The following is a 26,653-nucleotide window of genomic DNA, read 5'->3' on the forward strand; positions in this document are numbered from 1 at the left end:
GTGGCTTGACACTTCACTCTCACACCTTTTTCAATTTGCTTCTCCTATGTGTGCCGGCTGTGTAGCCAGCATCCCATGGGCAGCCTGGACACTGCAGCATGGGGTAGATAAAACGAACTCCTCGTGCCTCCTTTCCTTCTCACACTTTACAAAGACATTGGGCAACCAGTTGTTTATGTGCCCAGCGTGTGCTTTGTTTATGTCTTTTTTAATCCAAGACAAACTGTATGATTTCATTTACTCAGCATTCTCCTGCAGGAGCTGCAGCATCCTGGCCTGGCTCAGCACCAGTGCGGCAGCAGGGCCAGGCAGTGATTGTGCCCCTGCACTGGGCACTGGTGAGGATGCACCTCGAAGCCTGTGCTCAGCTCTGGACCCCTCATTACAAGAGAGACATCGAGGTGCTGGAGCGGGGCCAGAGAAGGGAATGGAGCTGGTGCAGGGCCTGGAGCACAGTGTGATGGGGAAGGGCTGAGGGACCTGGGGGGTTCAGTGTGGAGAAGAGAAGGCTCAGGGGGGACCTGATGGCTCCCTACAAGTGCCTGAGAGGAGGATGGAGCCAGGAGGGGCTGGGCTCTGCTCCCAAGGAACAAGGGATGGGACAAGAGGAACCGGCCTCAAGCTGCACCAGGGCAGGTTTAGATGGAGCTGAGGAACAATTCCTGCCCCAGAGGGTGCTCAGGCATTGGAACAGGCTGCCCAGGGCAGGGCTGCAGGCACCGTCCCTTGCACTTGCAAAGTGTTCACACCCCGTGGAGACGAGGCCCTCGGTGCCATGGGTCAGCGGTGGGCTCTGCGGTGTCAGTTAATGGTTGATGATCTTGGCGTTTTTTTCCCACCTATCTGATCCTGTGATTTACCAAGTTTGCTTAGCACGGACGGGCGTCCTCACTGCGGCTGGGTCTCACATCCCACCACCCGGAGCCCAGCCGCTGGGTCCATGAACCCCAGCACACAACCTGATGGGGACACAGGGACTCCCGTGGAGGAGCACGGCGCCTCCGCCGGGCGCTGACCGAAGGGGGCCCCGGGTCCAGGAGAGTGATGGCGCCGCGGAGGCGCCGTCCCCGCGGGGCTGCCCCGGGCTGGGCGGGCTGCGGAGGGGGTGTGACCGCCGGGGTGGCCCCTCCGCGGCACCGCCTCCCCGCCCGCTCACTGCCCTGGCAGCCGGGAGGCGGCGCGGAGACAGCGCGTTTGCGGTGGGGCGCGGTGCGGGCAGCCCCCGAGCCGAGCCCCGAGTGATGCCGGCCGCCGCGCCACCGCCGCTGCATCCCGCCGCGGGCTCCTGCTGCCCCTATGGCCACTGCGCGGGTAAGTGCCCGTCCCTCGACACCCCCACCCCTAAAGGGGTCTCAATGGGAGCGAAGGGGGGTGCGAGGCGGCTCCGGCGGCGGCGAAACTTCCTTCCCCCCTGTGCTTGCGTGTGTGTGGGTCGGGGCGAGCTTCTGGTGGCGTTTGGGCTTGAGATGCGGGTGGGGAGAGACGGGGAAAGGAGCGGTTCCTGGTGGGAGAGGGGTTTGGGAGGCTCGGTCGGGCTGCCTGTGCTCCTTCCCACCTCGGCAGCCGTGCGAGGTACGCGAGAGCAAGCTGTGAAGCCTGAGGGTGCAGGCGGTGTTTGTTACTCCGGTGTCACTTGCGATATCGATTGAAGGTTAGAAGTAACTTGCGCTCTTAGTGTAGTCGGTGCGAGCATGGATCGCTTGGAACGGATGCTCGTGTGCTGCTCGGAGAGCACCGATGCTCTGCAAAGAAAGTAAATAGCACCCGGTGTAAGGAGCTTAAGGAGTTGCACAGCCCTGTGTTAAACGCACTTGAAGGGGGTGAATTTTCCTTCAGCTGGGAAATTGCTACAGCTGCAGCTACGCGGGGTACGGGCTGGGACTCAGGGTCCCATGAGGATGCTGGTAGACAAACCTCTCTGTGGGAAAATGCTGGTTGTGCCCTTGTATCCCCTGACTTCCGTAGTTACACTGCTTATGTTTGCTCCTATTTAATAGCAGATGCTTATAGGAAAGCTGTTCCCTAACTTTTCACTGCACAGCGTTATTTCCTGCCTTCCTTAGGGGATATTCACTGCACGGTGTCAGGAGGACTGGACAGGCGACTGTTTCGAGCTTAATAGGATGGTTTTCAGGCTGTCAGACGCTGTTTGGACACCCTAAACTGAAACTTTTGCTGCACTCTGTACTGAAAGGTTTCCTTTTAAATCAAACAAACCAACCCTTTGCAATAGTATAACAAAACTCTGCCTTCCTTCCTTCCTTCCTTCCTGAGCATTTGCATTGCAACCTAGGTTGTGTGAGGGGATAATCTTACAAGTTTATTGCCAAACCTTGCAGTGAATCACGCATGCTTTTACTGCTAGCTTTATACAGAAATAGAAATCTACGTCTATGCTTGTCTTCATGCAGGTTTGTCTTCCTACCTCATGGTCTCCTTTCCCTATAGCCACCCTCTTTCCTCTTGACACTTCTTGGGTGGTTGTTGTAATTTTTTACATGGTCTAAATGCAGTTTTGACTCTTTGAAGCGTTGAGAATCAGCAGAGTCCCAAAACAGCCAGCAAGTGAAACCGAGCTTACAAAACATATTACAGCTACGTGATGTGTGGTAGGAGTGCAGTTATTATAGCAACTCCGTCATCCTCTTCTCAGGAGGTGGCTGAGTTTTGTGTCTCAGGGAGGCATCCTGCAGCTCTCTGGATAAAATGGATATTGCAGGCTTACAGTCTCTTTCTTGTAGGGTAATGGGTGTGGTGAGAAGGCATGGCCCTTGCCATGAGCGTTTGTGTAGGATGTTAGGACACATCAGCTGCGAACTGCTTCTAGGAAATCTCATCTGTGGTTCATTAACCTGAATTGGTTAATTGGACTTAAACGGTCAGCAAAGATGACTTGGTTTTAATTCAAGGTATTGGCAGCAGTTCAAGCCTGTGAATTTCAGCTGTGCTGAACTTACCTTGTCTTTATTGTGGGGTTTTATTTGAGGTGGAATTTATACTCAAGTTAGGTTAGCATGCCCCAGGTAACTGAGTTTTGCCTGTATCTGTACCTGGTAGTGTCACTGCGTGCTTTGTATCTGTCTGCACTGCTGCTTTTTCTATTCATGTTCTGCAGAGCGTCACAGTTTTGGCATCTGTGGGACTTTGAGCATGTGGTGACGAAGGGAAGTTGTGTGGGATTCATTTCCCCATTTCAAGATTGCTTGGCTTAGTTTGTTTTTTCTTGCAGAAATATCTATAGTTGTGTAGAAAACAGGGAAGCCGGTGGTCCTTCCTTCTTTTCCAACAGCTCTAGGGTGAATTGGGTTGGTTTCTACCGCTGCTTTTCCTCCTTTCCTATGACTTGATTCCTGACCATTTAACAACATTGCAAATCAGAGTTATATGGATTTTCTTGTCAATATAATTAGCATCAGAACATTATGGTGACTTTAGCAGCCTCTGTTCGATCAGATCCAGATCTCAGTGAGAGTAATGTGAATCTTTAAACTAGCTTCAGCGCAACTTAGTTCAGAGCTGAAAAAGTAGTAATTGAAAGAGATGAACGTGACACTTCACAGTATCCTGTTTTCCAGGTTTTCCTCACTTTCAGGGTATGGGGTCTCTCCTTTTGGAGCATGCAGTAGATACTGGAAGCAATGAAAAAAAGGGAAGGGAGCTACTGCCTTGGTTGGCTTTAATGTAAATTTGGAGTTTTGGTAGTGCTTGCAGACTGTCCATCTTACCTAGCAGCACTTTGTCTCCACTGCAAGGGAAGTCAGGCTCGTTTGCCGTCTTCCCTCTGTTGCTGGTATAATTTGCTCAGTCTGATTATTGTAAGAATGCAAAACAAGTATTTATGTCAGATAGTCTCAGCAGAAGCACTCAGCAATCATTGTGAGAACACCCTCTCCCACTCAATCGGTATTGCTAGCCTGCACATACACTCCAATTTTTCACTTGTCACCCCAAATAGTGTCGGTAATGGAGACGCTGAGAAATGTCTGCTGATGTGAAAATCCTGATCTTTGCGCTTGTCGTCGTGCTTTTAAGCCTTATTAGCACTGGCTTAGAGTTTTCCCTGAGAAACCCATTCTCTAAGTTCTCCAAACCAAGTTATTTTGCCATGTAGACTTTAAGACGTGAGTCTCTTCTGCAAAAGTGGTTCTGTAATAATGGGTTGGGAATTCTACATTTACATCCGAGTTAACGTCTGCTCAATGTACTAAATTTCCAAAGAAAACTTTTGGGTAATTGCCCCTTTTTGCAAACCAGATGGAGAATCAGACTCTGGCTGGGTCTTTCCTTTAGTTATGCAACAAGTTTATTGGTAATGAAGGATCTGAAAGCCTAATTAAACCCTCAGTGACACCTCTGCAAGCTCTCTTATTTTCAGTGGGTTTGCTCAGTTGCAACTGATTAGTCATCAAGCTGAGATTCGGGAAGCGATGCAAATAAAATCTCCCACAAGAAGAAACAGAATCCTGCTCCTTTGACTGAGGCAACGTTGGCTAACGGGGTTAAAAAGCAGTGAAAACTTTCCTTGTGCTGAATCATGAATAATTGATCTGAAATGTATGGTAGTTCAGGAGTCAAGAGCATCAACGTGAAAGCATACACTGAGCCTCGAGAAACACACGGAGGACTTCGCCAGATGGATCCTGGCAAATAGCATAGTTGTGTAAGATGGTTTTGTTTCCCTCTGTCAGTTCTGTCCCTCTCCTGAAGGATTATTGATGGAAGGTCCTGGACTGACAAGCTCACTTCCCTGGTTGCTGGGGCAGACCCTAAAGCTGTCAAACTGCAGAGCGCAGCCCTGGGCTGTTCCCAACCAGACACAGAGGCTGTCATCTTTGAAAGAAATGAAACAAATGAGCAGTTTCATAATACCCTTTTTTTGGTTTTATGCAGGGTAGCAACTCAAAACTGAGCCTCACACCTCCAAAGGCACTGATTCATTTCACGTGCACTCTTACATTGCGCTTAGTCTTTACAGATTATGCAGCTGTGTACTTCTTCAGAGGGCTTTCTTTATGCTCGCTTTTTGATTTGCTGCCCTTAAAATGTCAGAAGATAATGAAAGTGGGGTTTTGCTCTTAAAAAAAAAACCCAGAAGAAGTAAAAACGGTGACACTTGTGACTCATTGCAAGACTACATAAAAGCTTTACCTTCATCTGCTGCTCTGGGGGTGATCCAGCTCAGTTGAACGCTGCCACATGGCAATAGCCATCTGTGTTTGCTGTAAATATTTGATCTTTTAATTACAAATGGCTTGCTTCAGAAGACTTTAAACCATGCACTGGGGTGGCTGTGGGCCCACAGGGGAGGGAGGTGAGCTCCTGAGGAGGTAGTTTTTGCCCAACGACTGTTGCCAGGTCAGAAAAGGGAGCTTAATGCTGAGAGAGCAAACCAGGCTGCCTTGCAGCAGTCTGCATCCTGCTGCTTCATCCATGGACATGAGAGGACCAAGGAAGGCTGCAAAGGGACTCTGAACATGAAGCAAAGGAAAATGGTTAAGAAAAGAGGCAAGGAAAACCCAGGGTTTATCTTTGAGGAGAAAGAAGGAAAGGGGGCTGCTAAATGTCATTTATCCCTCATGGTTTTCATACAGTAAATAATGTCTAAGTGTTGCTACATGGTGAGAGTCTTACATGCATCTCACTGCAGGATGGCACCCATTGTGAAGCTGAGGGTGACACAGAGGTGCCATACATCCTCAGGTGGGAAAATCCAGAGCTTATCGGTCCATAGCGGAGGATCCAGTGTGGGCATCCTATAGGCTCCCGCTCTCTGCTGAAGTCCAGCCAGTTTTCCACCCAGGCTGTCCCTCCTGCCAGTGCTGCTCATCTGCCTGCCTTTCAGCTGCTCCGGTACTATTTGCCCTCTAGGATCTCCCATAAACTCAGAGGTCTGTGTCCCAAAACTGGCAGTGAAAAGGGAGCAAGAGAAATAGGCAGGGAGAAGAGAATCGAGCCCCTTTTTCTTTCTTTCTACAATGAAAGACCAGGGGAGAATGGCAATGGGCAATTGTGGAACTGAAAGAATTTGGAGATCTCCAGTTTCCATGATAGAATGCGTGTTTAGTTTTAAAGTAAAAACCGGGCATGTTGAAAATATGGTGCATGATGCAAAGTTGTGAAGTCTCCTTGCCTGCCTTTGTGAGGGCAGGGAGTGGGTACAAAGGTGTGCACCTCCCATACTCTTGTACTCTAGAAGAAGCCACCAAGGACATTTACTTTCCTCACAGCTGATGCTTTGGCACTCACTTAATGGGACCAGACACATTTGGCTGGGAGAAACTTTAGTCCCGTTGATGACCTGTGGGATAGAAAGAACAGACCTTGACACACAACTGAGTTTGCAGGGCTCACAGTTAAATTCACATGCAATGTTATGTTTTCCTTTAAGCTTGCTTGATGTGAACGTGTGAATGATAATGAACTTGGAATCTCCAGAATGGCTGGAGATGCCCAGTAGGGTGGCAGAAATAATGTTACAGAAATTAAACTGATCCCCCCTCACTGTGACAGTGTTAAAACTGTTCTTAGGTGATGGTTTGGTTTGCCTTCTGCACCATTAGCTAACGCAGATAAGAATTCTTGCAAATACTGCGATGTTGTTTTTTAATGTAATTGGATAAAATACACTTTGATTTTCTAAAAATGCTTAGATTGTGCTTATTTCATTTTCTTTAGTAATACTTATAATACCACAGGATTTACATTAGTATTTTATTGCATAGTATGTTTTGTAACTGCCTTGCCATCAAATGTATTCTAGCCAGATAAAATTTGTTCAATGTTTTTGTTCAATGTATTAAAATACTGTATTTCTATGAGGCCAGATACTTATAATCTAACATTATTCAGGTTACAAACTCTGGCCTTTATGGCTATTGATTAGCAGCACTGTCTCCCCCCACGCATGTTCCTGTACATTAATATATGACCATTAATTACACTATCAGATGCTACTTTTTTCTCCCAGGGTCTCTGGCTCCATCAGTGCATATGATGGACAAAGCTTACCTAATGAGCATCTACTTACTGTTTACCCTGGTTGCTTCTGGCCTTCCAGGCATGCTTTTTGAACCCTGCTGTTAACACAGGCTTATTAACTCATGGGCTTTTCTGTCATGGTTATTGCTAGAGCAACAAACATGGACTGGCATCTCTGTGATACCTGTAAAGAGAGCACATGAACTGCATTCAGTGGGAGTCCAGGTCTAAAAAATAAAGTCAAAAAGACTTTGACTTGGGGAAGAATGTAACTTGAGATGGTCGGGTCCTGACTTTGGGGAGGATCTTTGTGTTGTGTTGTATTACCTTGTGTCTGAAGTACCTCTTCCAGTACATTCTCTTGCAGCTGTGAAGCACTGAGCAGGTTTGCAAATCAGGTCTTAGGATATGGTTTTGGCCACCAGCATGTTAATCCTGTCTGAGAAACACAGATTGACTGCTTTGAACCCTGTGGAATTGGTTGAGAGAAAATCCAGTTCTTCAGGTTGGCATTGCCTTATGCACAGAAACTGTTCTTCTGCCTATGTTCTTTCACTGCCCAATTCTCAACTCTCCCAGTTTATGACTTTATGGCACAGTCCTGATTCCAGTTTATCTGTAAAAGAGGCTCCACTGTACCTTGGTGTAGACACATGAAAAACTGTAGGGACTTCTAAACTACATTGTATGCAGGGAGAAAGTGAATGGAAGTCATGCTGACAACTTCTGATTTTGTCTTGTCTAGATGATGACCTTGGTGATGCTCTCCAATAGTCACCTATTCATGTGCATGTAGTATTTCCTGTTCTAAAAAAAAGAAGTCAAGGTGAACTAATATGGGGACAACAGAATCAAGTAGATTTCCTTTATGAAGAACAGCAAAGGAGCAGACCATAGAATGATAGAATCAACTTGGTTGGAAAAGGCCTTTAAGCTCATCCAGTCCAACCATTCCCCAGCACTGCCAAGGCCACCACTAACCCATGGCACTGAGGCCTCATCTCCACGGTGTGTGAACACTTGCAGGGACGGTGCCTGCAGCCCTGCCCTGGGCAACCTGTTCCAATGCCTGAGCACCCTCTGGGGAGAAGGAATTGTTCCTAATATCTGATCTAACCCTCCCCTGGTGCAGCTTGAGGCCATTACCTCTGTGTGAGCCTTCAGACTGGCTTAGACTGGAGCTAGCAAGGACTGTCCTGCTATGTTCATCAATGTCTCAATCCAGTCCTTGTGAAATTTGGCTTTCTACTCAGGATTTTATCTTGACAAAACGGATGCAGTCTGACTGCCTGTTGTTGGTGCTGAAACAACCAGTCCTGACTCAACCAAAACATTTCAACCAAGAAACCTGGAGAGGAGCTTTGGACAAGGGCCTGTAGGGACAGGCCAAGGGGAATGGCTTTAACCTGCCAGAATAGGGGAGACTGAGATGAGCTCTTAGGCAGAAGCTCTTCCCTGTGAGGGTGCTGAGGCGCTGGCCCAGGGTGCCCAGAGAAGCTGTGGCTGCCCCATCCCTGGCAGTGTTCAAGGCCAGGTTGGACACAGGGGCTTGGAGCAAGCTGCTCCAGTGGAAGGGGTCCCTGCCCGTGGAAGGGGTTGGAGCTGGAGGAGCTTTAAGGTCTCTTCCAACCTAAGCCATTCTATGAAAATCTGTGCAGTAAACCACTGTAAAGCATGGTGGGAGGCACGGATGAGCAGTAGGGAAGGAAGGAGAAGGTCCTGCAGCTCTTGAGAGGGAAGTTCACTAGTGGTGTTTTCCAGCAGTAGCGCTGTAAATAATGCTCATGCAAATTTAACTTGCTGTAAAAGGATGCCTGTGATCATGTTTTGTTTCCATGTAAGTAGAGGACTCAGACTGCATCCTGGACCGAGCTGCTGATGCACACTGGTAACCTGTGTGAACTACACACCTGGCTGCTCTGAATTAAAGGCCAGATGCGTTCTTCACCCACAACTTTAAGATACTTCTTGATAACTTTGGCATGAATTAAGTGGCTTGGGTTCCAATTAAGGTTATTTTTATTCCCTATGGTCATTATGTCGCATGCCCTCAGCAGAAATTGCTGGGGCTATGGAAAAACCAGACAGTTTTAGTTCCCTTCTTTTCCTTCCCTTTTGAAAGTGTTCTGTTTATCCTGTATGGGCACCAGTATGTAAAGAAACCTCCCAGATGCACAGTTTGTGTCATGTGCAACTTCACTTGTGTGAATAATGCTGCTGATGTTCTGGGGAGTTCTCACACTTGCTTTTGTAAGTGGAGGCTTTCGTATTGATCCAAGGTCCTCTAAAGAAATTGCAGGGCTTAAATAACACCACCTTATTCACAGAAAGCAATGCCATAACTAGATCCTGTTTTAGTGTTGCCTTCTGGTTTCAATTGTGTGGAACTACTCCTTGTAAAAGTTTAATTCCGCTGCAGCCTGTGACTTGATAGCAGAATCGGCTGCTGGATAAACCATTCAGTTAATTACTGCGATCTCACTCGTTAGAGCCAAGAAGGAATGCAGGATGAGCAGCAGTGGTTTAATGAATGAACAAAGACTGGTCAAGGGAAGGGATAAGTTTTGAAGGACAAATGGCAGCAGTCCGTTTTTGATTGCTAGAATAAGTCACCTGTGGGAAACCCTGTTGTTCTGGTGGTGTAGGGGGAATAGCGAGGCACATTGCTGAAGATGAGGATTGGTTGAAGCTCTGTATGCGCACCTTATTCAGAGCTTAAGTCTTCTCAGTTCCCTTTATTTTCCTCCAGGTCCAGAGTATGATCAAACCCCACAAGGAGAGGTCTTCTAGAGGAATTTTTGCTGTTTCCCTGCCATGCCTTCCTCTCCCCAACACAGTGGGACTGACTGTGGCTATCACACAGTCACACATGGTTTGTGAATTGGCTTTTAAAAATGAGCCACAAAAGCTGTCCTCCCTGCAGCAACCATTTTCTCTCCAAGGACCACTGATGCTTTGGTCAGTAGATGCTAAATTTCGTGTTCCTGCTACCTGTTTGAGCCCCCAGATTCCTGATTGTCCCATTCTTCCTGCTTCCTAGGGACTTGGTGTGATCGTTTACCTTACAAGACCATCAGGTCTTTACCATCTGGAGCTCTGTATCACCCTGTAAATCCCAGTTTTATTTGGTTTGGGTGCCCAAGTGCACAGCTTAGCTGGCATAAATGATACCCTTGATCAGAGAAGCTGTGGCTGCCCCATCCCTGGCAGTGTTCAAGGCCAGGTTGGATGGGGCTTGGAGCAACCTGCTTTAGCGGAAGGTGTTGCTGCCTGTGGCAGAGGGTTGGAACTGGATGAGCTTTAAGCTCCCTTCACCTCAAACCGTTCTATGATTAGCTTTCAGTAAAAGAATAAATGCATTTTATTCCCTGATGCATAATTTGCTAGGACTTAGACTCATTGAAGTGTGTTTCTGATCCCACCTCCCTCTCCCACTTGTATATAAATATGGAAGCAACATTTTGAAGCAATATAAATTGTAGCTGGAGCATTTGTGTATGTGTGTGACCTCTGAAGGCTTTCGAGAAATGCTTGTTACTGCTCTAAGGGTGTGCACTTTCCTGACAGATTGAGGCTTGCTTGATGGGAATCAGTTCAATTAAATATAGCATAAGTGGAAAATAACACAAACCCTATGTAATACATAGTCATTGTGGCCACCACTGTAACAGGGTTTGACACTTCCCCTTTCTCAGGAAAAGGAGATTCCTTTCCGCATGGATTGAAGCATTCATGTAACTTCCTCTTTCATCTTAGAAAAATATGCAATATTATTGTTATTCCTAAAACGATTGCATATTGACTTATGGCTTGTGTCAAACTTTGTTTTGGCTAGGAATTTAGCCCGTTTAGAAAGGACAAAAACCCGTTCCTGTATTTTTCTTAAGAAGTACACAAAACTGCTCTTATTCCAGTAATTATAGAATTAATAACTAAATTCGGTTTCTGTTTAAAGCTTAGACCATTTAGTGCAGAAAGAAAGCATAATTGATGTTTGGGTAGTTAAAACCATCAGCAGTGCAGCCAGGCACTTAAAATGAATGGTTTATAGCAAAGTGTGATAATAGCTGGGAGAAACATAATCCCTGCAAGAAGTCATTATTAGTGCAGCATAGGTTTTATGTTGGACCGAGATTGTGAGCAGTACAAATGTCACGTGCTGTTCCGGTAAGCAATGCTGCTTTGGTGACAGTGGGCATGCAAGAACCTGGAAATGTTGATTAAATTCAGGGCCTCAGCAGTTCCTGGTAACCAGGAATGTTCTGGAGTTGATTCAGATTTCAGAGGACTATTATTAATCTAAATATGTTTTTACCAGCCCATTCACAGTAGGCTTTATTCTGGATAGAATGTAAATATCTGCAGCAGAATCACTAGCACACATGCAGTCATCTTTTGATAACAAGGAGCTCATCCTCAAAAAGCAGAATGAAGACAGAAATAACTTGTACAACCACAAAGTATTAGTCACATGTAGCTTTTATATAATGCTTACGTCTTCAATCCCTGTGCTGGCAGTTGGGCTTCTTCATAATATTTGTTTGGAGAGAAGCATCTCTCTCTCTTGGTGGGGGAATAGAATGAAGCCAAGAGTTAAAGGACATACTGGGGGCACACAGCGCTTAACTGGGGAGAGTATTGCAACTAAGAAGCATCCATCATAGAATCACAGACTGGTTTGTGTTGGAAGGGATGTGAAAGCTCACACAGCTTCTCTGGGCACCCTGGGCCAGCGCCTCAGCACCCTCACAGGGAAGAGCTTCTGCCTAAGAGCTCATCTCAGTCTCCCCTCTGGCAGGTTAAAGCCATTCCCCTTGGCCTGTCCCTACAGGCCCTTGTCCCAAGCCCCTCTCCAGGTTTCCTGCAGCCCCTTTAGGCACTGGAGCTGCTCTCAGGTCTCCCCTTCAGGAGCCTTCTCTTCTCCAGGCTGCCCCAGCCCAGCTCTCTCAGCCTGGCTCCAGAGCAGAGCTGCTCCAGCCCTCGCAGCATCTCTCTGGGCTTGTTTGAGCAGGTCACATCCTTCTTGTGTTAGTGGTCCCAGAGCTGGATGCAGTACATAGAGTACAGCCAGCAGCAGAATGGAGGTCTGTAGTGATGTCTTCTTATGTGCTTTCCCCACTCAGCCACTGGCCTTTCGGATGCGCTGTTTTGGCAGCAGCTTGAGTGAATGCTGCAACATTTGTTATGTTTTCCCTCTTGTTTGTTTTTCTAGGTGAGGAGGTGTATTTCCTCTTCATTCTATTATGCCTTGGTGAAAAGGACAAATAAAAACACATAGCTTGAAATACTGAAAATAGCTTTTCAGCTGCTGAAATCCAAACTGTAGTAGGCTTAAGCTTGCCAGAATGCTTGAACACGTATGTGTTAAGCCTAGGGCCCAGGGCAAGGCTCATATGTCTAGATTTTCCTTTGTGGCTTTGTCCACTGCACTGTGACTATGTAATCATAGTAACGTAGGAATATGGGTGGGATGCTCTGGGAGATAAGACGTTTGTCACGGGAATTACCTTGTAATGGTTTGGTAATCATTCTAGCTGCTTTCTTTTGTCTTGGTCCTGTTCATACCTATTGAATGCTTGTTCCTAACTGAACTACAAGACTGTTAAATGGAATTGGAAGCACTCTGTGATCTCAACCTCAAAGTTTATTTCTCAAGGCTGAAAAGAACTGCATTGTAATCAAGTTTTAATCTTAATAAGTACAAGAAATCTGAGGATTTAAGGGGACATTTTTATTCTTACCTTATTGTTGCGTTTATAGACAGTGAATTATGTTAAAGCTTGGTTTGTCCATAACCATATGGGATGGTCTCAGTTCTTTTCAGAATTACAAGTAACAAATGGTGCTGTTTTCTTCAGTTGGGGTTCTCAGATGAAATATTGGATGGAAAATGCTTAATGTCCCTTGAGGATATTTAGGACTTTGTGTCATTTTAAATAATTTTTAGACTAAAAAAGTTGGGCTCCAATCATCAAACAAGCAAGCAAAAAAAAGGATGTCCTTCCTTTAAGGGAAAAAAAAAGAAACTGTATCACTATGAAATGTGCTACAAAATTCCTGTAAAATTAGAGCAAAAGTAATGCTTTTTAAAAAGAATCTCATGTACTTAATTTGTTATAGAAGTCTAGAAAATTAATGAATGGTCCAAGGAAAGTGGAGGTAGTTATTTATAGGAATATAAGGCTGCACACATATTGCCATCTGGTAGCAATTTTGAACCAGAAGTAATTCATTTCTTTTACTTCATGCAATGTAATCGTGGAACTTGTTGCTGCAGGGTTTGCAGAGGCCAAAATTGTAATTGGGTTCAGAAAGGAATTGAGTATGTTCGTGGTAGGTGGACTTGTGAATGCTAAACAATCTGGATGCAATCCTGGCACAAGTAACCCCATGGTTTTTGAGGATTTCTGGAAGTTGGGAAGGATTGAGGAGAAGGATTTGTTTCCAGTATTATTATATTTAAATAGCATTTCTCTGTCACAAAGACAAAGTGCATTTACGTTTTCTCCCAAACTTGAACGTGTTTGTAGTTGCGCGTATGTGGAGTTACTCCTTAGTGGCAGTTCAAGTTCTTGATAAGCCTTGAATGCACCTACCCCTACTCATTAAGGTCACACGCGTTGACATGTAGAAAGCTTTTACTCAGAAAGATCTGATGATGCAAAATGAATAATGTGCCTGCTCTTTGTTTGCTTTAGGACGCCGGGCCTTGTTTGACCATTCGTCACACAACTCCAGCTCAAAAGTAAAAGAAAGGAAGCTACAAGGGACGTGTCCTCCTCTTGGTCGTGGAAGCTATGGAAAAGCATGTTTGCACGAAAGCAGTCAGAGGTCCCCACTTTTTAATCCCCGTAATGGTTTTCACACTTTACATTCAGAGCACAGTCCTGTGAAGCCAAGGATTATTACAGTGGTGAAACCCGGTGGCCACACGCTCCGAAGGATAACCTTGCTTCTCAACAGGAGATCGGTGCAGACCTTTGAACAGCTGATGGCTGACATTTCGGAGGCTCTGGGATTTCCCCGCTGGAAGAACGATCGTGTGCGAAAGCTTTACAATCTGAGAGGCAGAGAAATCCAAAGCGTTTCTGACTTCTTCAGGGAAGGTGATGCATTCATAGCGATGGGCAGAGAGCCCCTCACTTTGAAGGACCTGGAAGTGGTATTACAAGAGCTTTATCCTGAAAATCCATATGCTGCCAGTGCCGCCATTCAGCAGAATGAGGAGCAGTCCCAAAAGCTGATGAGCAGGCTGTATGACAAGGCTTCCAAAGTGGACAGTGGCTTTGATGAAACAGAAATTGCCAAGAACTGCAGCAATGGCATGTCTCCCAAACTGGTAGCTGGACATAAAGGAAAAAGTCAAGCCAAGACAAAGCAAGAGGAAAAGATGAGAGCAAAAAAGAAGTGGACTAGGGAGAGCTGGGATGGAGAGCAAGGGGTGAAGCCTTCTAGGAAGGTCCGAGAAAGCGAGAGGTACTTCAGCCGTGAAAGGAGTCCTGAGGATGGGTTAGAAGAGAGTTTGGAGGAGGTGGTGAGATGTGAGAAGTGTGAACAGGAAAGGCAGGCCAGGCAGAAGCTAGAAAGGGAAAGGCGGGCTGAGGCCTCGTTAGAGAACAGAGACCTGACCACGGGCGCGTGTCAGAGGTACCACATAGAAAGAAATGGAAAAATCAGGAATTGCCGGAAATCCTCAGAAACCTGTCTGGAAGGCGAGGAAGTTGGTTGGAAGGATAATAGCTGTAGGAGGACGTGGAAGCCCCTGCTTAGGAATGTCAGTGAAGGGTTGGAGAAGCAGAAAAGGAGCATCGAGAAGGAAAGGGATGTGGAGAAACATGAAAGCCATGGGAAGGAAGTAATGAAAATCAAGAAGAATGCTATAGAAGGGCTGCAGCTAACTCGGGAAGTGAAGGAAGAGAGCGGAAGTAGCTGCATAATGAACCAAAGTGGTTGGCTAAAGAAGGACACTCCGAGGGATGCTGAGAAACCATCTAAAACACACAGGGACGGCAGAGAGGGACAAAGGGCTAAAGAGGAGGGTGCCAGAAGAGAGGGGAATATCGCGTGTAGAGAGAGTGACCTGACGCGACGAGAGAAAACAGGGGAGCGCAGAGCCAATAAAGAAGAAAGCAAGGCTCAGGGGTTGGAAGGCACAAGTCGGAGGCATGCCATTAAAAACAGAACTGATGTGGAAAAACACTACGAGATTGGCAGAACTATTGGGGATGGGAACTTTGCAGTGGTGAAGGAATGTCGCCACTGTGACTCCAACCAGATCTATGCCATGAAAATCGTTGATAAATCCAAGCTGAAGGGGAAAGAGGACATGATGGAGAGTGAAATTCTGATCATCAGGAGTCTCTGTCATCCCAATATAGTAAGCTTAATTGAAGTGTATGAGACAGAAGCTGAGATCTACCTAATCCTAGAGTACGTCCCAGGAGGGGACTTATTTGATGCCATCATAGAAAGTGTGAAATTCACAGAGCATGATGCTGCTGTCATGATCACTGACCTGTGTGAAGCGCTGGTTTATATCCACAGCAAGAACATTGTCCACAGGGACCTCAAACCAGAGAATCTTTTGGTAAGTATTGGCAAACACATTCCACGCGAGCCCGAGTTGAGTTCGTTTTCCTTTTAGATGTGGATCTTTGACTATTTTGAAGCAAATACTTTGTAGAGAGAATGTGCTGTGGCAGCACTGTTTGGAAAAACAGGTATAATTGTGAAGTGAAATTGCCTTTACGGTTCACCTCACATAGCTCTCCTGTGCATCGCAGGTAGCAGTGCTTGCAGATGGAAATGCAAATAAAAATGACCTCGCTTTCAGGGGTAGTGAGCATTTGTGTCTTTCTGGAAGTCTGGTTTCAGGTATGAAGGATGGTTTTCCTTGTATGAAGCACACACTGAACCATGAGGCCTTGCAGACCAAAATTTATCACAATTGCTAATTTAGCTGATTTATTTGGTGGACTTTTTTTGTCCACTACTGCAGTGATTTTTATCTTGTGACCATTCCTTTCCTTAGGAGCAGAAGGATGATGCTGTTGGTTAAAATAACCTGACAATAAAACGTGTTGCGGTGCAAACCAGCGCTAAAGTCAGCTCAAATACTAGCTTCATGCCAAAGAGAAAAGGTCTTTTTTCCATCACATTTCTGAGGCTGCATTCTCTGCATCCGGCACTGAAGCCAATAGAATTACTCACATGTGTGAACGTGCAAAGGAATGTTTGCAGTGCTGGCACTTGACAAGACACTCATTGTAGAACCGTAACAGTAAGCAGCTCTCCCTTGCTAATTGTGTGTTAGAGGGTTCCAGATTTCCTGATAGATACCAAGTATTTGCCAGTCTCTAGAGAGTGCAGCCTCTAGGACATGCACAAGGACCTGAACTTCTTACTCTCAGACCTTTTGACTAAGCAATTGCACTTATACTAGGCCTTGCTGCCTATCCTGCTTAGTCTGATGGCAATGCTTGGTATGTGGTCTGTGTGTAAATAAAAGCTGGGGAGTGCAAATGGCTGATTTCCAGGAAAAAGTAGGATTGTAGGCCCTGCTTTCATGCCTTGCTTTGCCAAAACTTCAATTAAAACCGCAAGGCTTTCTCCAGAAGCTGATTTTTCCATTATGAACCAGCCTCTGCTCCTTCCTATTTGCTGGAAATAAGCCAGTGCCTTTGAAACACCTGAAACCAGAAGTTTCATTTCCCTCTCTAACATGTAATCATTGCGGTGATGCAGGTAAGCAAAGGGAGGCAAGATACAGGTCCATTCTGGTTGGTTTCACGTTTAGTTCACAGCACTGCAAGCCAGAGATTGCTGGGCAGTGGCAGTGTTGTGTAGCACTGAAATAATCATGTTGCCTGTTCTGACAGTCAGAAAACACTTGTCAAGGACAGGCTGGACCCAAGCCTGTAGGTATTTTTGTAGGTATAGGAGATCAGCGCTCCCCAAACACTGGTTCCACTTTCACTGTGGGAAGGGAAATTGTACCTGTTCCAGTTTCACCTTTTGCTGCTAATTGGCTGTGAATACCTGTATTGGATCCTTTTCAAAAGTTAGCCTGTTGCAACAAGCCAAATGAGTTTATAAGCTCTTGATAGTGTTGGATAGCTGATGTGCCCTCTAAAACAGGCCATTTGGGCAAGATTCTGCCTTTTCTGGCTTTTTAATGTGCTCTCTCTGACTCCTCAGAGTGACTGGACCAGTAGCAGCAGTGTAGGAAGGAGACCAGCCACCCGTTTTTAACATCAGCCAGTGCTCCACAATAACAAACAGTATTGAAGCCAGTTTCAGGGGTTGATCTGCTGCTGTTGGTGGGTCAGGGGCTGGGGGGAGCCTTCTGGAAGGAAGCACAGTGCTGGAAGTGCCAGCATCCTGCAGGGATGTCCGTGAGTGTGGGATACCTCTTGCTTCGCTTCAGATTCCTGCACTGCAGATGTTTAAGTCTGAATTAGTCTCCTTAGACTTCCTCCGTACACAGAGGACAGAAATAAGGATGTACTTGCAGGCTGCTGACTTGTTTGTCCTACTTTGAGATCTTCTTTTGGTCAGGTGAATCTTGTCCTTTATGTTTGTGGTCTCCCTCTTTCCAGCAAACGGGAAATAGGAAGAAACAGATCCTTGGTCCGTTCTACTAAGGAAATGAGTTTGTCTGCTGTAAACCTGCTTGGTGTGAGAACCCAGCCCTGTTCATAATGACATTTGAATGTAGGAATTTCGATGGCAAATGGCTCATCTCCCTCTGAGTTGTCAGAGAAGCAGCAAACTGGGGAAAATGAAAGCTGGGGGAAGAAGAAAAACCTATCCCTATCCCAGGGGTAGTTTCTATCCCTGCAGAAGAAAAGGTGGAAATGCACTTTGATGTCCAATAAAATTATTGATACAGGAGAGAGTTGGAAACCGGGGTTAATCATTAGTTCACTGCACTACTGCTCCTCTTATGGAAGTTTCCTCTAGTTATAAACTTCTGTAGCCGGCCATCTTCATTCTTTTTAGTCTTCCTTCGTCCTTCTTTTACTGCTGTGTGTGCCCACAGTGATCAGAGTGGTCGCAGCATTGCTGTGAGGCAGAAGGATGGTGACTTGCGACTTGCACTGCAAGACCGAAACCTGTTTGACTGCTGGTGTGAAGCCAGCTGCTCTGACTCCCTCCTGTCTGCTAACAGAATCACCTCATTTAGGACGAGGTGTTCAGCAGGGAGGACTTGGCCACCAAGGATGAGCAATGGGATGGTTTTGGTCCCATGAACGAAGCCAGTCGTTTTTTTAATGATACCTGGAGGAGCAGAATTTGCTGGCAAGGTTTTTGTGGAAGGGATGTTTAATTCTGCATGTGCTGGCATTCCTTGGCTTGTGAGAAGTTATTTCAAAGTGTAGTGGTGTTTTTGCAGGTTATAGGCTGTAAATGACAAAGTCACCTCCTTGCTCCATTGTAGGAGGAAGGGACAGGGTTATATTTGTCTGTGTGCTCATCTCTTTATATGCTTCTGAAACATACTTACATGGCAGTTGTTTAACACTTGGCTTCATAAATAAGTGTTATAACTTTTTGTGTGTTTGAGTTTCCTCCCTCCCTAAGTTTCCATATATGTATGAGAACTTCAAGTACATCCTTTTTGACCTTTAACTTTGCTTTTGTGACACTATTTATGTCTGCACAAAGCACTGTCGGGGGTTTCTGAGCACATTTCAGTTAAACCAGCCTACTAGTTACCTGTCAGGAGCTTTCAGTCTGATAGAGACTCTTCTAGCTAGCAGCAAGGGATGTCTGAAACTTAGACGTGTAAGCAGTACCTTTTCTTTAGTGCTGTCTATTTCTAATATACAAAACATCCCATGGGCTAACTTGCTGTAAGAAGAATCTGTGCTACCATATGTGTGTGCGTACAGAGAAGTATTAATGCTATAAATCATTATCTGCTGATCTGCATGATCTGAAATCTGATGGATTTCACAAGGTAGATATGAAACCAAACAGGAACATGAAGTACTGGAAATCATCAACATACAGGAGAAAAGGAGATCAATTTGTCCGTTCTTGGAAGATTAACTTGGCTTTGTACTAGTGTATTATTATCTTCTGGATGTATGGCTGGGATGGCTAGAAATCCTCAGGCAATATCCTGACATCCTTCTATGGCATCTGTATTGGAGAGAACAGTGAGGAATTTTGACTGCCTTTAGTCCAAGGCTACCAGATACTGGCTTCTCTTGCAGCTGAAGGACACGGGTAGCTCTATGGCTGGCTACAGAAAGTGTAGTGAATACTGGTTCTTATCTCGATTAACTACAGGCACCTAAGACAAGGCAACAGTTTTAAATGGACTTTTGGAACCATTCCTTTTAGTCTTGAATGTAGACACAGAAAAAGCTGTCTTGCAGGTGTTACAGTAAGGCTGGTGTGTTTGTTTAACGTTCCCGTTTTTCCTTTGTTCTCCCAAATTCACAGCAGATACTGTGGATGTCAGAGGCTAGATTTCTCTGGAGCAGGTTGTGTGTTTCTGTGATAGTGCTATGAGTAAGTCGTCTGGCTTCAGAAAGCTGAGGAAGCTTTACTTTCTATAGTGGAGCATATTTGCATGCTCAAGGCGATGCCAAGTGATGGGAAGGTAGACGGGAGAGTACCAAGTTGAGGATGAAGGGAGTGCTCCCTCTGCCTGAGCTGACTTTGAGTTGTTCTGAGCGTAGTGTTAGTGAGGATGCTGAGGAGTTCTGGGCTGATGCTTTCAGGTGTGCTGACAGGTTACATGCTGTCTTGAAAATGATTGTTACAAAGCTGTGAAAACACACCCGCAGTGCATGCTGTTCCTACCTGTCCCGTTAACATATAATGAAAGCTCAGTGGGTTTGTCCAGGAAGAACAGATGGTGCAGTGTTGCCACCTTGTGCTGTGATGAGAGATTAGGAGCCTGGCATGGAAGAGAACGGCTTGGAAGGAACCTTAAAGCTCATCTAGTTCCAGCCCCCTGCCACGGGCAGAGACCAGGTTGCTCCAAGCCCTGTCCAAGCCTGTATTTTTAGTGTTAGTACAGTATCATGCAGGGCATTAATTGAAGTTCCATGTGACATAATTTTCTTATATAATTGTAAAAGCTTTATTTATAAAAAAGGAAAATATTAATGCTCCTATTTCATATGCTCAGTGATATAAAATTGAGCATTTCACCGGCGAGGTGTTGTAGCATCACACCACTATTACCTCTATTGTTAGGCTATAGATCTTGTACATAGATGCTGCTCTAAGGAGTAACTGGTAACTTTGCAATTGAATACTCATTTCTGCCTGCTGTTGTGCCTGCAGCGCATTGTGGCAGAACATCATCATGCAGTTGGCTAATGTCATAGGGAAAATGGCTGTGGCATTGTAGCTGTCTCCTGCACATTTGCAGGAAACTTGATTTTCGTTTCATACTGAAAAATGCTTTTTCTTAGAAAACCAGCCACCCCCCCAATGGTTTGCTTAATCAGCAGTAGAAGGCTGCTTATATTTTCTATAAAGAAGATGAAAAGGGATTAGCAGGCTACAATGTGTGCCCACAGTGTTCTTTCTTGCTTTCCCAGAACTCCCAGAAGAGTTTCCCAAGAAAAAAATGACAACATTTAATTGAGTCTTGATTATTTTCCCTTCCTCCTTTTCATTCCTTGGAAATTGCCGCGTGCCAGGCTTTGTAGAGCAAAGTTTCCTTTTCCCATGATTGCTTGTCCTCTTAAATTTACCCAAACTATTCTATGATTCTATGTATAGCAGCCTTCCAGTATCTGAAGGGATGCTATAGGGATGCTGGGGATGGACTCTTCATTAGGGACTGTAGTGACAGCACAAGGGGTAACAGGTTAAAACTTAAACAGGGGAAGTTTAGATTGGATCTAAGGAAGAAATTCTTTACTGAGAGGGTGGTGAGGCACTGGAATGGGTTGCCCAGGGAGGTTGTGAGTGCTCCATCCCTGGCAGTGTTCAAGGCCAGGTTGGACAAAGCCTTGGGTGACTTGGTTTAGTGTGAGGTGTCCCTGCCCATGGCAGGGGGGTTGGAACTGGATGATCTTAAGGTCCTTTCCAACCCTAACTATTCTATGATTCTATATATGCACCCTCTGGTAATATAGGAGGAAAAGCCACTTTTAGAATACTGTTTATCAGAACACTGTTTCCATGTGATGTTGCTTTACTTTAAGGCACTGTCATTAGGACTTTTATAACTCTTCTATGTTTATTATTTTATAACTCTTCCTGTTTATTATTAACTACTCAATCTTTTTCTGTCTTAAAATGCATCTGGACTAAAGATATGTATTTCTTTGTTGAGCGTAGGTTCAGCATAATGCAGATAAATCCACTACACTGAAACTAGCAGATTTTGGCCTTGCAAAGCAGGTGACGAAACCCATATTTACTGTGTGTGGAACACCAACGTATGTTGCTCCTGAGATCCTTGCTGAGAAGGGTGAGTGTCTGGATTGATAATTTCCCATAAATAATACAGTTGTTCTGAACTTCCTAATCCTGGAAATACCCCAAAGTGTTTCAGCCTATTGATCTGTCTTTGCATGATGGGAGGCTGGTGAAAGGAAACCTTTTAGCTTTTGACAGACACAAGTGTGATATCAGCCATGTTTGCATTATTAATGTCCATGGTAATATAACACAGATTTCCAAGCAGAGAAGCCATAAAATAGATGGTAACTGCTGAATTTAGGAAATGAGCTAAAGTTCATGTTGCAACCTGAGGGTAGTCAGCCCTGTTTCATGACTGTACCCCAACAACCTTTCAAGGCCCCTAATGATGTGAAAACACTGTGTGTATGTTAAACTTGGATAACAAGTTAAAACGTATTTCCCATTAGAAGGTATTTTGGAGATTTCCTATTTAAAATAGGAATATAATATTTAAAATAGGAAGAGAGGGAAAAGATTCAGACCTGAAAAGGAGTCAGTTTTGTTGATGATTAAAGCAAAGCTATTTCTGTCTTTTGTTGTGTGGAGCTGGGTTGCACATCTCCAGTTATACCCAGTTTCAATGGAAACTTGGCACTCTCTCCATGCTTTTCTGAAGGGAATCTGAGGAGGACTGTTTTAGGAATATATGCTGTGTTTTCTCAATGAGTTTCCAGTTGACACTGGCCCTGTGAGACACTGTTTGTGAAACATGAAGAAGAAGAAGAGGCACTTTGTGAAAGCTGTAATTATCACCAGGCAGAGCAGCTCATTTTGCAAGCATGATGCACCAGCCACCATTCTTCTGCTGACCTCATCTATTTGAGAAACTGAGCAGAGCTTCTGTGTTCCTTTAGAAAAGAGAACGAAAAAGAAACAGCTCCCTACCAGTTGTGAGTTTTCTTTCTAAACCAGGCCTTTTGCTTTGTCTTTTCTTCCTTAGGCTATGGGCTGGAAGTAGATATGTGGGCAGCTGGTGTGATCCTTTACATTCTGCTCTGCGGTTTTCCCCCTTTTCGCAGCCAGGACCGTGACCAAGAGGAGCTGTTCCAGATCATACAGCTGGGTCACTATGAGTTCCTTTCCCCATACTGGGACAATATCTCTGCAGGTAAGATTCAGCATGGCCAGCAGATCTGAGAAGTGACAGACTTCATCCCAGTAATGAGAACTCTCTTTTGTTCAGGACAGTGAGCTCAATGAACCTTGGGGGTGTCTTATAGGTCTTTTGTGTGATCCTGTGTTTGCTTTAAATGTGGATTTAGTCTGCTGTTACTATCAATGACTGTGAATCTGAATATTAGGTCTGATGGATTTAATGGATTGCTCCCTTTCTGAGGTAAGGGCAAGTGTCTGCTTAACCTTGCTTACAAGGTGAAGAAAAAGATACCAAAAGAATCTCCAGGTTTCTGTTAGATTGAACACAGAACTCCCAAAAGCTGAGAATGAAATCCTTGCTCTGCAGAGCACGGTGTGGATTCCCTCTGCACGTAGTAGTTTTCTCCTCCTCACAGGCTAGTACAGTGTCTTCTGTGCACTCTTGAAAGTCAGAAACCCTAAACCCCCTCTCTCCATATACAGTCTTTTAAAGAACATGCTCAACAGCACTCTATGACTATTATGCTCCTTGAGGGATGAGGTATGAAATGCTAATTCCTGTGAATATGATGCCTACAGCATGCTTTCAAGTTGAGATTCCTTTTGCTTCCCCCCCCCCTTTCTGACGGGGAGAATGAAATCAGTAAAACATATGCTGGAGTTCTAACATCTCTTGTCACTAATTCTAAATCCAGTTGTTAGAATATCTCTTGGGGATAGTCACAAAAGTCATTCTGGTACTATAACAGATCAAAATAAGAAGGATGTTCTGTGTGGGCATAACTCTCAGCATCAGCACATCACTGCTCTTTTCCCCCTCTCTCCTTTTCTTTCTTTCATAACAGCAGCAAAAGACCTCATCACCAGGCTGTTGATAGTGGACCCCCAGAAGCGCTACACAGCACGCCAAGTACTTCAGCACCCTTGGATCAGAACAGCTGGGAAAACCAACAGCAGGAATTTGCAGAAGGAAGTGACGATAAATATTGAGCGTCATTTCCGGGCCCAGCGCCGGAGGGAAGTTGCTGATGAGGACACATGAAACCTCGTCAAGCTTCTTTAGTCTTCTTTTTATGATTAAGCAATTATTTATGTTTTCTTTTCTAAATGAATTGGGCCTTTAGTGTATAGCTGTTGCTAGCTATCACCATGCCTTTGGGGCTCGTGATTCTGAAGAAGGACAGAGATAGATTGCATCCATCTCCCTCTCATATTATTTGTGAGTCTCTCTATTGGCAGCAGTGGAGACTGGGTGTTTCCTGGAGGGTATCTAAGTTTTCTTTACTGATTCGGGCTTTTACATTACAAAATGTATTATCTGTTGTAGAAGACAAATGTTTGCTTCTGAGCTGACACTAGTGATGACTCTTCTCTTGTCTCTTTTTGTATGGTATCTTCCAGGAGTTTCATGTTTACAATGTTGTGTGTTTATAATGTTTTCCAACTAGCTGCCTGCATTCACCTCCTGCACTAATTCTATCATCTGTCTCTTCATCAATTCCTACTAGCAATGGAGAAGGTGAAGGAATAAAAAAGAAGTAAATCTATTCTTTAGCTGTAGGATATGTTAAATAAGCAGCAAGATACTATTTGTTAAGCTGTGAGGGGAAAAAAAAAGCCTTCTAGATTAAATCAGATGTTTTAATGATATATCCCTCAGCAACACCTTTAATTGGATGCTCTTGGGGCAGGCTAATAGATGGTACAATGTTTCTGCTGAACAATGGTGGTGCTGTGTAATGCGGTAGTTTCGTTTGGTTCGGAGAAGAAGTGGGAAGATCTCTTGACCGATACCTTCTCATGACTGTAATAGTAACTTTCAAAGAGCTTTTCTTTCTGTTCTAGGAAGTCAGAAGTTGAGCAACTCTAAGAGAGCTTTGGTTCTTTTCCCAAAGATGTATTTATGGCATGATGACCCATAGGACGAACCATCCTCATACATCCGTCATTCTTCCGTGCTGATGGAGAAGAGAAGGCTGGGAAGCTGCTTTTGTGACTTAAGTTAACCCTTGCCTTCATGGTTCCCTTTCCATCAACACACTTCACAGCTGAATCACTTTTAACGTGTAGGTTAGCAATTGTTCGGGTTTTTTTCCCTGTTGTCTTCCCTCGGGACTCTTTCTCCTCACTTCCATGAGAATGGGCAATGGGATGAAATTACATTAAAATGCAGCTTGGGGGAAAACAACAGCTTGTTGGCTATGGAAAGGTCTCCCAGGGGAAGTGTCAGATGCTTCGCTGCTTGTATTTTTATAATGTGATTTGATGCAGTTTTAAAGAGATCCTGTGGGGGAGAAATTCCAGTCCTGAGAAGGTCTATGACCCAGAGCAGCGTTTGAGTCTCACGATTTTGGGTTAACTATTCCAATCCCAAAAGCACTTGAGTTGTCCATTTTATAGTGCTTTGTCCATGAGTTCCACGTGCTGGCAACTAATATTGATGTTAAAATATTAGTAATATAGGCATTGAATTCATAGCTTGTAGAAATAAATGAGGGTATTTTCTATTTGCAGAGCTGCTGCTCTGCCTAGGTATTTCACAATGGAAGTGTCAGAAGCATTTTGGAATCAGTAGAACATTTTCATAACTCTATGAACCAGAATGTTATTTTTGGTGAGTGCTAATAATTTGTGTGAACTTTCTGAATTACCCCAGAGTGTGGGATACTGTCATCATGTTTCTGTTTCAGTTCGTGACTGTTTTGCTGCAAGAATGATGTGTGAAAGTAGAGACAACTTGGCTCTTAAATGAGAATTGAGCTTTCAGTTGAACCGGCTTATTTTTAATACACATTGGACTGAGACTTGCTGTGGAATTCAAGGATTTGTGAAACAAACCAGTCAAATCTCTGCTCTATGCCCAAGTATGATGTATCATACCTCTGCTTTGAAGGCTCTGAGTTAGGAATATTTGCCCTTTTCCTGAAAACAAGAATAGATTTAAGTGCTTTCATGAGTTAAGGCTATGTGCAACCTAATATTCTAAGAGCATTATGTGGTCTTTGAGTACTACTAATAACTTCTCTGTTAAGTGTATTTTGGATAGGAAACAGTGGGCAAATAGCCTCTGACTTTCAACATCATATTTTGTAATTATATTATTTTTAATATATTAATTTAGGAATAAAGTTTGAAGTGACAAAAAAGAGACCATTTTATCAGCCACGAATCTGAGTTTTACAATCGAGTTGCCTTTTTCCCTTCAAGAACTCTCTACAGCCTTATAGTGCAGAAGGCAGAGAATTTGCTTGTAAGTACAGACACTGCTCTGGCAGCACTGAGGAACTTCTGTGTTGGCATTACTAATAGATGTGTGGCTTTAGGCTCTCTTTCTTCAGGTTGGAGGCTGAAAAAGCTTCCAGGTGCTTCTCAGGGTTTTTCCTCTTTCTTTCTTACATAGATATTCCTTCTTTTCTCTCATTGCTTCCAGTGTTGCTCTGCCTTTGTGTTGCCCTAAGGAGTTCAGGTCCCCAGTCATTGCTTGAAGCAATAGGAATTTGGTCCTTCTGTATATCTTTAGTCCCCTAATATTTAAACCTGTGTGCCCAAGCGACTTGTGATTGAAGGGCAGTACAGCAGAGACTCTGCTTCCTCTGAGACACAGACACTTGAATTCTTTTATCCAGGGACTCCTTCACTGAACATTGTTTAGCTACTCTGTGGAATAGCCGAATTCAAACCCCATTAAGTCTGCCATCTCTGTTCTGACTGACGTTATAGGTGGGTTTCCCATATCTCTGTTACTGAAATCTTTGGCTGTAGAGTGAAAGAGGGATAGTGGGATCTTGTCCTCTGAGCTTGGGCCTTTTGGGTTATGGTCCTACCATGCCAGTAGTAGCAGCAAGAAGTTACTGGAGCTGACTGCTTGCTTCTGCGTGAGTATCCAGATTTGGGGCAGTATCCAGCCTGCCTGAGAATACAGTAAATTTGCTGTGCTTCTAAACTGATCTCCCCAAAGACAAGTAAGTATCACTCTGAAATCTTTCTCCTACCATTTCTTCTGTTGCCTAGATTTCTCTTCATTTAAGCAACGAGTGGAAAATGCTTTTTATGTTGCTGGGCATGCGTTTTTCTGTCCTCTCTGAGCCCACCAGCACTATTATTTACTATTGACATTCTTGCTCCTGGAAGGAATGTGGGG

General features: G+C 44.6%; 1 protein-coding gene across 1 annotated transcript; it reads left to right on the plus strand.

Moving 5' to 3' along the window:
• Positions 1-1,181: 1,181 nt before the first annotated feature.
• DCLK3 (doublecortin like kinase 3) lies at positions 1,182-23,554 on the plus strand (the record flags this gene model as incomplete). The annotated part of the gene is made up of 5 exons (XM_080639683.1): positions 1,182-1,311; positions 13,677-15,565; positions 21,292-21,424; positions 22,358-22,525; positions 23,358-23,554. Exons 1-5 carry the CDS (start codon positions 1,242-1,244, stop codon positions 23,552-23,554), a joined length of 2,457 nt encoding a protein of 818 aa, XP_080495809.1. The 5' UTR covers positions 1,182-1,241.
• Between the last annotated feature and the right edge of the window lie 3,099 nt (positions 23,555-26,653).

This window comes from Psittacula echo (assembly GCF_963264785.1).
Source record: "Psittacula echo genome assembly, chromosome: 2".
NCBI lineage: Eukaryota > Metazoa > Chordata > Aves > Psittaciformes > Psittacidae > Psittacula > Psittacula echo.